Genomic DNA, 12,931 nt, shown 5'->3' on the forward strand with positions numbered 1-12,931 from the left:
GTCGGATGGCCTTGCGTTCCATCCGGCTTTCGCTGGATCCGACAACATTTGCTTGTCTGGCGGACGGATGGAACGCTGAGGGGAATGTTTTTTGCCTCCAGCAAAAAACCGTATCATGCCGGATCGGCGTGTTTTATAATGGAAACCTATGGATGCCGGATCCGGCGTAATTCGGCAAAAAAACAGATACGGCCACCAGATCAGTTTTTTTGAACTGAGCATGCTCAGTAATATAACGGATCCGTCAAAAAACTGAAGGAACTGATGCAACTGATCCGTTTTTTCGCCGGATCCGTCGCATTAGTGTTTTCATCGGATCGTGCCTGATGCCAAAAAACTGATGTGTGAAAGCAGCCTAAGGAGTCAACAGGCTGATGAAACTGCCTTTATAACCGCACAGGTGTCCTAAAATCCCAGATCTCATCCAATAACTTTCATCATCTCCTGATTACTCCCACCTCTCAAGATGATTAGCTCCCGCGCTCCTCCATGTTCAGTATCGAGTTCACCCTGTTACTTCCGCGTTCCACCGTGGAATGCAAAAGACATCCGGTCCAAGATAAGGCCGGATATCCCTCACGCGCCTATTCCAGCACATGTCAGACTCATAAAACAGATCTCCGTATCACAGTGGAACGCATCCGTTCCATACATATACATACATATATGTATACATGTATGTATGTATGTATGTATGTGTATATATGTATGTGTGTATGTATGTATATATGTGTGTGTGTGTTTGTATGTGTATATACGTGTGTGTATGTGTGTGTGTGTGTGTGTGTGTATATATATATATATACATATATATATATATATACACACACACATATATAATATATATATATATATATATATATATATATATATATATATATATATATATATATATATATATATATATATATATATATATATATATATGTATATATGTATATATTATATATGTGTGTGTGTATATATATGTATATATGTATATATGTATATATATAAATATATATATAATATAGAGAGAGAGATGTGTATATATATGTGTGTGTGTGTGTGTATATGTATGTATATATATATATATATATATATATATATATATATATATATATATATATATATATATATATATATATATATATATATATATATATATATATATATATATTATAAAAAATGTATATATAATGTATGTGTGTATGTATATGTGTGTGTGTGTGTGTGTATAATATAAATAAATAACATTACATATATCTCCGGGCTATAAGACACGCGCACTTTTTAGCAACATTATTTTCTTGCTGAAAAGTGTGTCTCAGTCCTCATTCATTTGTCTGTGTTGCACATATATGCCGTATCTGGCTTTTTCCCGGATATTACATGTACCCATTCTAATGAAATGTGCTATTCACATGTCCGTGTTTTTCACAGATCGTATGTTCATGCAAAACTCAGAGGTCCTTTTTTTTTCTTTTTACTGTATTATGGATGAAAATGGCCAATACAAGTCTTTGTGTCCTTGAAAAACAAGGACAGGGCACAGATGGTAGCTGTGCTGTACTTAACATTGCAAAGGATAGGAAAGTGTTGTAATGTATTTATCCATCCAGAAAAAACACTAATGACGACAAATAGCAAAAATGGACCCAGACCATACACTGATGACACTTCTGACCCAAAACACGGTACCATTTTTTCACATACTTGTATAAACACAGACATGTGAATGAGGCCTTGTAGCCTTAAAAACCTTGCTTTATCTGAGGTTGTAGGTCACATCATTGTGGGTAAAGCAAATAACGTGCCATGTTTTATTCTCAGCAGATCTCTGCAGAGGAAGAAGTGGATTTCTCGGATAAAGACGACCTTGACGCCGATGGAGATATTTCCAGTGATTGTCCTACTGTCCGAGTTCCCATAACCTCGCTTAAAAGCCACCAGGGAGTGGTCATAGCTGCGGATTGGCTGGTTGGGGGGAAACAAGCCGTCACCGCATCGTGGGATAGAACCGCCAACCTATACGATGTGGAGACATCGGAGCTCGTCCACTCCCTTACAGGTGAGGTATCCATGTGGAAATAAAACCTTTATTCACTGCCTGTCTAAATCCACCCCTACCTTATGCTGCTTTCACACATCCGTTTTTTGCCATCAGTCACAATTTGGCGAACCCGTAGAAGCACCCAAGGTGCGACGCGGCCGTCGTCCTTGGGGTGGGCTTGCACCCAACTCTCTTTTCCCCGCTATTTTACCTGCACATTATATGGGATAACAGCACTTTTTGGATCTTGGATGGTGTATGCCATGCTTTTATACTTCATGGACTCTTGCTTTGAATACCGGATAAAATGGATCCGGTGCCGGATGCGTTTTATCCTCATTGAATTGTATTACTGCCAGATTGTGCCTGATGCCCTTGCGTTGCATCCGGCGTGTGCTGGATCCTGCAAAATTTCTGTGTCCAGATGCCGGAAAGGACGCAGCATGGAACGTTTTTTGGCAGCGGCCGGCGTCATGTACAATGAATGCCTATGGGCGCCAGATCCGTCATAATGCGGCATACAACGCATTACAACGACTGATTCCGATTTTTGCTACTGCCCATGCTCAGTAGCACAACGGATGCGTCCAAAAACTGAAGGAACTGATGGAACAAACTGATGTAACTGATCCGTTTTTTCACATGATCCGTTGAATCAGCTTTTACACCGGATTGTGCCTGATGGCAAAAAACGGATGTGTGAAAGCAGCCTTATGAGCCAGCTCTCATCCTTCGTCTGTTTGTTTATTTTTTTTCTTGTTGGATTAGGCTGTGTTCACATACCCAATATTCATCCATTAGAAAGGATCCAGCAGTAATCTGTTGTCTAAAAAAAGTTGTGCTCGCAGTCCGGCTAAAAAGAAACACCTAATTTTAGCTATAGCGTTTTTTTTTTTTCCCTTTTGAAACATCGATGTCTATGGGAAATGGATCCTTTAATTAGCCATCAGTGTTTCTTACATTTGAAAAGGATCCATTTTTTTCTTATTGGATCAGTTTCAAATGGAAGAAAACCGCTATATAACATAATATAAAATATATACTGTATATAAGCTATACAATATCATCTGTATTCCATAGACTTCAATGTTTAAAAAAAACACCAAAAAAAAAAAAACCACTATTTCAACTAGATCATTTTTTTTTTTTTTTTTGTTAGCCAGGCAAAAAAGTTTATCTGCTCAACTTTTTTCTGTCAATAGATTGCTGATGGATTCGTTCTAACAGATGGCCACTGGACATGGGAACTTAGCCTAAAAGGGGTTTTCCCACGAACAAAGTTAATTTTAAAGTTGATTTTAATAGAGCTTGGATAATAATAATTTTCACAAATAGGTGTTTTAAAAAAAAACCAAACAAACAACTGTTCCTGTGCTGAGATAATCTTATATATGTGTCCCTGCTGTGTGCTGTGTAATGGCTGTGTCTGACCATACAGGGACATGGTCTGATCCCCCAGCACAACTCCTGGGCAGGGACCTTCACTGATCAGATATTAGTAGCCTATCCTTTTGTTACTTGTGTTTGTGTGTATAAAGTTACATATCCATCGATCAGCATCTTCATCTGCTTTCAGCCCCGTTCCGGTCACTTTAGCAAAGATTAAGACCTTGTGCGCACACTGCGTTTTTACCCGCGTTTTTTGTTTTGCGTTTTTGCTGCAGACATTTCTTGAGAAAATGGTTGTAACCTTTCTGCAGACATTCCCCAGCAAAACCTATGGAAAAAAAAATTAGTTGTGCGCACACTGCGGGTTTTTTTTTTTTTTTTTTTTTCCCCCAAGAACATTCTTTCTGCAGAATTTCTTGAGAAAAAGAATGAGCATGTCACTTCTTTTCTGCAGGTACCTGCATTTTTTGCCGTAGATAATGGTAAAAAAAATAACACAGGCACCAACCTGCAGAAAAAACACAGTAAAAACATATGCGTTTTCTCGGTGCGTTTATTGGTGCGGTTTTTTGAACGCAAGTGCGCTAATCTTTCAGACTCAAGAAATTTCTTGAGAAAAATCCTTTTTCTAGTGCGCACAGGGCCTAACAGGATTTGCAATCTGCCGGATCACTGTGTGTTCCTGAAGGGACTTCTCGCAATATATAAGTCTGAGGGACACGGAACTGGTTGTGAATTCCCATAAATTTGCATTGTGAACCTTTTTATTATTTTTTTTTTTTTTTATTTTTTTTTTTTTTTTTTAAAAGAAAACAAAACCTCTGCTTCTCACACTAATCTGTGCACACCTTCAGCCACATGGTACCTGAGCGGGGCTGAAAGCTGGTGAAGACGTTTACTGATGAGTATGTAGTTTGAAGCTTTACATTTACAGACGTAATCTCTAACAAATGGATAAAATAAAACACTGGAGTGGTGCCTTAGAGGAAACCTGTGAGGTCCAATATGCAGCCAGAACCAAGAGCCGTTCTGGATGTATGTTACTAATCCCTGCCTAACTGTCCCTGTATACACTAGCATAGATAAAGGGATCTTTAGAAAAAGTATTTCTAAAGATCTTTTACCGTATGCTAATGAGCGAGGGGACTAGTCCCCTGGGCGTTAGTTCCCCTGGCTAGTCGCCCCCATTAGCATGTTAGTACACCCCTGTGAGTTTGCTAACATGCTAATGAATGTGCAGCATCACAGGATGAGCTCACTCACTTCTCCGCTGCCATCACCGCCCGACGGGGGATTTCGGCTCAGTGCGCATGACCCCGGAGTTTGGCTCATGCGCACTACTTCAGTTTCAAGCCAGGACGCGTACACCCGGCTTCATAGTGCGCATGACCCAAACTCCAGGGTCATTCACACCGAGCCGAAATCCAGCGTGGGACAGCATAGAGGTGAGTGAGATCATCCTGTGACGCTGCACATTCATTAGCATGTTAGTACACCCCTGTGGGGCCCTGTGGGCGTGCTAACATGCTAAGTTATACTAGTTTTACTAGTCCCCTCGCTCATTAGCATACGGTAAAAGATCTTTAGAAATACTTTTTCTAAAGATCTCTTTATCTATGCTACTAGATACAGGGACGGTTAGGCAGGATAAACAATATGCACCCAGAACTGCTTGTGGTCCTGGGTGCATATTGCACCTGACAGGTTCACTTTAAAGGAATATTAAGCATAAAAAATACACAAAAAAATAACTATCCACATCATTCTCTTCCTTTGTTTTGACCTTTTTTTTATCTTGTAATAAATTTGTAATAGTTAAAAAAAAAAAAAAAAAGTTTCCATTACTATTGACGTCTACATTTCATGTCCCAGTAACGTGTGGGACAACTGTCTGCAGCAGGAGCCTCCCCCTCTGCTTTGCAGTAGGACAAAAAGATTAAACCAATCCTTTTGACTAAACCCCACTCCATTACCTGTAGGCAACTGAAAGTAAAACAGGCCTATGACTAGCAACAGCAAGATTTTCTCCTGTTCACTTGTAGCATTGATTATCAGGCTTGGGGAGGGGGTGGGGGGTGCCCATCAGCAGGATGCAGAGATGTGGTATGAACAGGACCTTACTGCTGATATTTAGCTGATTATTTCCTACCTTCATTTAGAGCTGAGTGTGGTACAATTAGAATACCGGCAGGAATTATTAAGGCGTCGTCCCATGCGGGGCTTTCATGGGTAATTGACATTATATGCCATAAACGTCCAGTAAATGCCGGTGCCACAAGTGGGACCCCCATCTATCTCGAGAACAGACCTCTTCCCCATTCCGGACAGCTTGTGATGAAGCGGCCCTCGAGATGTGGGTCCGGCTGTCACTAATATATCTTTCTTTATCGTTCCTTTGGGAGACCCAGACCATGGGTGTTTAGCTTCTGCCTCTGGAGGACACACAAAGTACTACACTTAAAAGTGTAGCTCCTCCCTCTGAGCTTATACACCCCCTGTTGAGCCAGTCCCAGCCAGTTTATCGCTTTGTGTTCAGGAGGCATACATCCACACATGCATTCTCATATGATTTTTTACTTTTTGGAAAGAGATTGAAGAAGTGCGGGTCCACGTCTGGACTCCCGGCATGTCCCTTCTCACCCCACTGTGTCGGCGGTGTTGTAAGGTTGATTCCAAGGCTGGAGCCTTACATGCCGTGCTCCTTCACCATCCCTCCTGGGCCCTGGCTTGAAGTGGGAGCCAGCACGGTCTCCATGCCTGGCAGGAGACCGGTCTCCATCCACAGCCCCTTGAGGATTCTGCTGGACCGGAGCACTCATCCCCAGGGACCTGGCCCTGCGTCTCAGCAGCTAAGTACCTGAGACTTTTATGTGTTGGGAGTCCCTGTTCTTTATTGTATGGGGAGAGTATGCTGAATGTATTTATTTTGGCATTTCCAGCGGGTTCTCTAGCTTTCGCCCGAGAACGCGCCGATAGTGCCTGCGCGTCGGCCTCGCCTCTTAAATTTAGGCCCCGGCTTTGCCGGAGGCCTAGTTTCTGTTAACTACCCTCGCATGTCACTCATGCAGAGGGACAGGCACGGCTCCTCCCGGCGGCCGTCCTGCACAGGGGGAGGGTCACTCCCCACTGCTGGGGCGTGTCGCCTCCCCTGCAGGTCTCTATGGCCCTCCAGTTCCCGCTCTCCTACGGGAACGCCCCCAAGTCCCGCCCCCTCTCTTCGCTCCGGCGGCCATTTCTCAGGCAGAGTTCACTCGGCGCTGGCCTTTCTGCACTCTGCATCCCTGCTGAGGTGTGATGCATTGGGGGTCCGGGCTTCGGGATCTGGAGGGCACGCAACACCGCTTCCAGCGGTCTGGTAAGCCACAGCCGGTCTCTGGTTGTGGACCTCTGTATATTCTCCCTGGGGTTCATTCTCTTGCAGAGCCCCCACTCCAGCAGCATGTCTCACACGAGGAGCAAGGCTCCAAAGCTTTATACTATATGCGCTGCATGTAAGCTCCTGCTGCCTGAGCCGAGCACCTATCCACATTGTGATGCCTGCTCTAACTTGGCGGTGCCACAGCCTGGAGTCTCACCCCCAGTGGTCTCTCCGGCTGCCTCTGCACCTGTGGCTGAACCCCCGGCCTGGGTAGAGTCCTTCTCTAGGTCTATATCCCAGTCTTTTGCTGAGTCCATGGGACTTCTGTCCAGGACCTTGATGAATATGCATCAGCCCTCACCGGGTGCCCCTAATGCTCTTGCTAAGGGCCATTTAGGATCCCTATCCTCTGACCTCCGTCCATCGGAGCTCACAGAGGATTCATCATCAGGTCCCAGACCCCGTCCTCCTAAGAGAAGGCGCAGGGTTTCCTCCCCCTCCTCATCCCGCGGCTCTGATTCAAGAGCTGACTCGCAAGATGAGGAGGATGCCCTTACGGGGGGCTCGGAGGTTAACTCCATGTACCCCATCGATCTTTCCGAGGGTGACTCAGATCTTAGTGACTTGATTGCTTCTATTAATTCTGTACTGGATCTCAGTCCGCCAGTATCAGAGGAGCAACCCTCTCTGGCAGAAAAGCACCAGTTTACCTCGCCTAAGAGAGTAAAGAGTGTGTTCTTTAACCACTCCAGTTTTCAGACCGCTGTGACCAAACCCAGGGCCTGTCCTGACAAACGCTTTCCAAAGCGTGGTTCTGATGACCGTTTTCCCTTTCCACCTTAGGTGGTCAAGGAGTGGTCTCACTCCCCAAAGGTAGACCCCCCGGTGTCTAGCCCGGACCGTTGTGTCGGTGGCTGACTGCACCTCACTTAAGGATTCCACTGACCATCAGATTGACCTTCTGGCCAAATCTGTGTATGAAGCGGCGGGGGCCGCGTTTTCCCCGACTTTTGCAGCAGTGTGGGCTCTCAAAGCCATCTCTGCTTCTCTAGAGGAGAAGCATTCCCTCACCAAGGAATCTATGCCTGAGATGGTTGCCTTAACTTCTCAAGCTTCAGCTTTTTCATCTTATGCCATGTCTGCCATGCTAGAGGCTGCTCACCGCACTGCGGTGGCTTCAGCTAATTCCCTCGTTATCCGCAGGATCTTGTGGATTCGAGAGTGGAAGGCAGATGCTTCTTCAAAGAAGTTTCTTGCTGGGCTCCCTTTTGCTGGTTCCCGGCTGTTCGGTGAACAGCTGGATGAAATTATTAAGGAAGCTACTGGCGGGAAGAGTACTTCCATGCCACAAACCAAGACCAGGAAACCCGCCCAGGGTAGGAATCAGGCGAGGTTTCGTTCCTTTCGTTCCTCCAACTGGTCGTCCTCTAAGCCCTCCGCCTCGTCCGCCAACTCAGCTGAGGATCAGAAATCCAACTGGCGCCCAAAAGCGCGTCCGCAGAAGACCGCAGGAGGTTCTGCCACTAAGGCAGCCTCTTCATGACTCTCTGCCCACTCCAGCAACGTCCTTAGTCGGTGGCAGGCTCTCCCACTTTGGCGAAGCTTGGTTAAAACAAGTCTCCGATCAGTGGGTGAGAGATATCATATCTCACGGCTACAGGATAGCATTCTCTTCCAGCCCGCCAAACAGATTTTTTCTCTCAACTCCCCCCTGCTCCAAGGCCGCCGCCTTCTCACAGGCCGTGGCATCCTTGCAGGCAAATGGAGTAATTGTACCAGTTCCCGCTCGGGAACGGTTCAGAGCTTTTTACTCAAACCTCTTCCTAGTTCCCAAAAAGGACGGTACCTTCCGGCCCATCCTGGATCTCAAGCTTCTCAACAAGCATGTTCGGGAGCGGCATTTTCGCATGGAGTCTCTGCGATCAGTCATTGCCTCAATGACCCAAGGGGATTTCCTGGCGTCCATCGACATCAGAGATGCCTATCTACATGTGCCAATTGCAGTTTCACACCAGCGTTGGTTACGTTTTGCAATAGGAGAGGATCATTTCTAGTTCGTGGCTCTCCCCTTCGGGTTAGCCACGGCCCCTCGGGTATTCACCAAGGTCATGGCAGCAGTGATTGCGGTTCTGCACCTCCAGGGGTTGGCAGTGCTTCCTTACCTGGACGACCTTCTAGTCAAGGCTCCATCCAGCGCAGACTGTCAGCGGAGTGTCTCGCTCACTCTCGCCACCCTAGCCCAATTCGGGTGGCTTGTCAATCTTCCCAAATCCACTCTGACTCCGACCCAGAGTCTCACGTACCTAGGGATGCAGTTCGAGACTTTGCCGGCACTTGTGAAGTTGCCCTTAATCAAACAGCAGTCTCTCCAGCTAGCGGTGCGCTCTCTGCTGAGGCCCCGCCGGTATACCCTCAGGCGCCTGATGCAGGTGCTGTGTCACATGGTGGCATCCATGGAGGCTGTTCCCTTTACCCAGTTCCACCGGCGCCCTCTGCAGCTGGACATTCTTCGCTGTTGGGACAAGCAGCCTTCCTCCTTACACAGGTTAGTGGCTCTTTCGCCACGGACCAGGAGCTCTCTTCAGTGGTGGCTTCGACCTCTCTCCCTGTCCCAAGTGCGCTCCTTCCTGGTCCCGTCCTGGGTGATTCTCACCACGGATGGCTGTCTATCCGGCTGGGGAGCGGTATATCTCCACCACAGAGCGCAGGGCACTTGGACTCTGTCTCTTTCAATCAATGTGCTGGAAACCAGAGCCGTGCTTCTAGCTCTCCTAGCTTTTCACCACCTGTTGGCGGGCAGGCACATTCGAGTCCAGTCAGACAACGCGACAGCGGTTGCCTACATCAATCACCAAGGCGGGACACGCAGCCGCCTGGCAATGATGGAGGTACAACGCATCCTTCAATGGGCGGAGGACTCCAAGTCCACCATATCCGCAGTCCACATCCCAGGCGTGGAAAACTGGGAGGCAGATTATCTCAGCCGTCAAAGCGTGGACGGTGGCGAGTGGTCCCTGCACCCGGCAGTGTCAGTCAATCTGCCGCAAATGGGGCACTCCGGACGTGGACCTAATGGCATCCTGTCACAACAACAAAGTTCCAGTTTACGTGGCTCGCTCCCACGATCCTCAGGCCTTCGCCGCGGACGCTCTGGTTCAAGACTGGTCCCAGTTTCGTCTGTCCTACGTGTTTCCCCCTCTAGCTCTCTTGCCCAGAGTCCTGCGCAAGATCAGAATGGAGGGTCGTCGAGTCATCCTCATTGCACCGGACTGGCCCAGGCGAGCTTGGTATCCGGACCTGCTCCAACTGTCCATAGAGATGCCGTGGCATCTCCCGGACCGTCCAGACCTACTCTCGCAAGGTCCGTTTCTCCGCCCGAATTCTGCGGCCCTCAAATTGACGGCGTGGCTCTTGAGTCCTGGATTTTGACGGCTTCTGGTATTTCTCCTGAAGTCATCTCCACTATGACTCGGGCCCGTAAGTCTTCCTCTGCTAAGATCTATCACAGGACTTGGAAAATTTTCCTGTCCTGGTGTCGCTCTACCGGCCATCCTCCTTGGCCATTCTCTTTGCCAACCCTTCTGTCTTTTCTACAGTCCGGTCTGCAGCTAGGACTGTCCCTCAACTCTCTCAAGGGACAAGTCTCAGCTCTGTCAGTACTGTTCCAGCGGCGTCTTGCTCGGCTGGCTCAGGTCCGCACCTTCATGCAAGGCGCGTCTCACATCATTCCGCCTTATCGGCGGCCCTTGGATCCCTGGGACCTTAACTTGGTCCTCACAGTATTGCAGAAACCCCCCTTTGAGCTTCTTAGGGACGTTTCTTTGTATCGTCTTTCTCAGAAAGTGGCCTTTCTAGTTGCCATAACTTCTCTCAGGAGAGTCTCTGATTTGGCTGCGCTCTCCTCGGAGTCACCTTTTTTTTAGTTTTTCATCAAGACAAGGTGGTTCTCCGTCCGACTCCGGACTTTCTTCCTAAGGTGGTCTCTCCCTTCCACCTTAACCAGGACATTACCTTACCATCCTTCTGTCCGGCCCCTGTTTATCGCTTTGAAAAAGCGCTGCATACTTTAGATCTGGTGCGTGCTCTCCGGATCTATGTATCTCGCACCGCTACGCTCAGGAGGTGCACCTCTCTTTTTGTGCTAACCACAGGGCGGCGCAAGGGCCTCTCTGCTTCTAAGCCGACCTTAGCCCGTTGGATTAGATCGACCATTTCGGACGCCTACCAGAGTACTCAGGTGCCTTCCCCGCCGGGGATCAAGGCACACTCGACCAGAGCTGTCTGTGCCTCTTGGGCTTTTAGGCACCAGGCTACGGCTCAACAAGTCTGTCAGGCTGCTACTTGGACTAGACTGCATACCTTCTCGAAGCACTACCAAGTGCATGCTCATGCTTCGGCAGATGCGAGCTTGGGCAGACGCATCCTTCAGGCGGCTGTCGCCCACTTGTGAAGTTAGGTTCTGCCTACTTCTTAGTTTTTTCTGTTTATTTCCCACCCAGGGACTGCTTTGGAACGTCCCATGGTCTGGGTCTCCCATAGGAACGATAAAGAAAAAGAGAATTTTGTTTACTTACCGTAAATTCTTTTTCTTATAGTTCCGTATTGGGAGACCCAGCAACCCTCCATGTTGCCTGTTGGCAATTTCTTGTTCCGCGTGTTATAACCGGCTGTTGTCGTGGACAGAGTCTCCAGTTGTTCCGGTTCTTGCTCTGTTCTACTTGTGGGTGGCTATTCTCCTTCTTCAGCTTTTGCACTAAACTGGCTGGAACTGGCTCACCAGGGGGTGTATAAGCTCAGAGGGATGAGCTACACTTTTAAGTGTAGTACTTTGTGTGTCCTCCGGAGGCAGAAGCTATACACCCCATGGTCTGGGTCTCCCAATACGGAACTATAAGAAAAAGAATTTACGGTAAGTAAACAAAATTCTCTTTTTTTTTATATGCAAGAAATGTCCAAGATGAGATGAGACAACTCATATATTAAAAAACGTCTTCACCAAACTATCATTTTATTTCTTCTAAAAAGTACTAGGTTAAAAATTACAGGCGTTATTCAGATTCCATAAAATTATTGGGCAATTTCAAGTCCTAATATAGCAATGTCCTTATTCCTAGATTTGGCCGATCTTCATGAGTGGGAAGGAAAAGTAATCAACGGATGACCTAGAATATGGATAGGAGTGGTGACCGTATTCTGTGACCTCAGGCCATGCACACTCTTATAATTTGCTTGGTTTGAGGCTATGTATGATGTGGCCACGTTATATCTCATGTCTGCCATTGCTAATGTCAGTACAGACCATAGTCTCCCAGTTACCTACTCTGGTATTATTAAAGGGATGTGTCTGCACATTTTTACATATGGAAGTAAAGGGTGCTTTACACGCTGTGACATCGCTACTAATATATCGTCAGGGTCACGTCGTTAGTGACGCACATCCGGCGCCGGTAGCGACATCGCAGCGTGTGACACCAAGGAGCGACGATCAACGAGCGCAAAATAGTTCAAAATCGTTGCTCGTTGACACGTTGCTCCTTTCCTTAATATCGCTGCTGCCACCGGTACAATGTTGTTCCTCATTCCTGCGGCATCACACATCGCTATGTGTGACACCGCAGGAACGACGATAATCTCCTTACCTGCGTCCACCAGCATTGCGGAAGGAAAAAGGTGGGCAGGATGTTGCGTCCCGCTCATCTTTTCCCCTCCGCTTCTATTGGCCAGCCGCTTAGTGACGTCGCTGTGACGCCAAACGCACCTCCCCCTTGAGGGAGGGATTGTTCGGCGGTCACAGTGACGTCGCTGACAAGGTATGTGTGTGTAATGCTGCCGTAGTGATAATGTTCGCTACGGCAGCGAGTACCAAATGTCGCACGAACGACGGGGGCGGGTGCTATTGCGCTCGACATCGCTAGCAATCGTTAGCGATGTCGCAGCGTGTAAAGCACCCTTTATGGTATGGTATAGGGCCTAGGGTTCCCAAACTCCAGTCCTCGAGGGCCACCAACAGTGCATGTTTTCAGGATTTCCCTAGTATTGCATGGATGTTGGAATCATCAACTGTGCAGGTGATTAAATTATCACATGTGCAATACTATGGAAATCCTGAAAACATGCACTGTTGGCAGCCCTCGAGGACTGGAATTGGGGAC

General features: G+C 47.3%; 1 protein-coding gene across 3 annotated transcripts in view; it reads left to right on the top strand.

Moving 5' to 3' along the window:
* The window catches only part of WDR37 (WD repeat domain 37), a 223,964-nt gene that overhangs the window by 151,858 nt on the left and 59,175 nt on the right, over positions 1–12,931 (top strand). For 2 of the 3 annotated variants that reach the window (XM_075316757.1, XM_075316758.1), the window contains one exon: positions 1,813–2,050. In XM_075316757.1, the coding sequence (XP_075172872.1) occupies positions 1,813–2,050 (238 nt within the window). The remainder of the gene's footprint in view (positions 1–1,812; positions 2,051–12,931) is intronic. The other variant, XM_075316759.1, reaches the window with a different exon arrangement.

This window comes from Anomaloglossus baeobatrachus, chromosome 6 (assembly GCF_048569485.1).
Source record: "Anomaloglossus baeobatrachus isolate aAnoBae1 chromosome 6, aAnoBae1.hap1, whole genome shotgun sequence".
NCBI classification, from domain to species: domain Eukaryota; kingdom Metazoa; phylum Chordata; class Amphibia; order Anura; family Aromobatidae; genus Anomaloglossus; species Anomaloglossus baeobatrachus.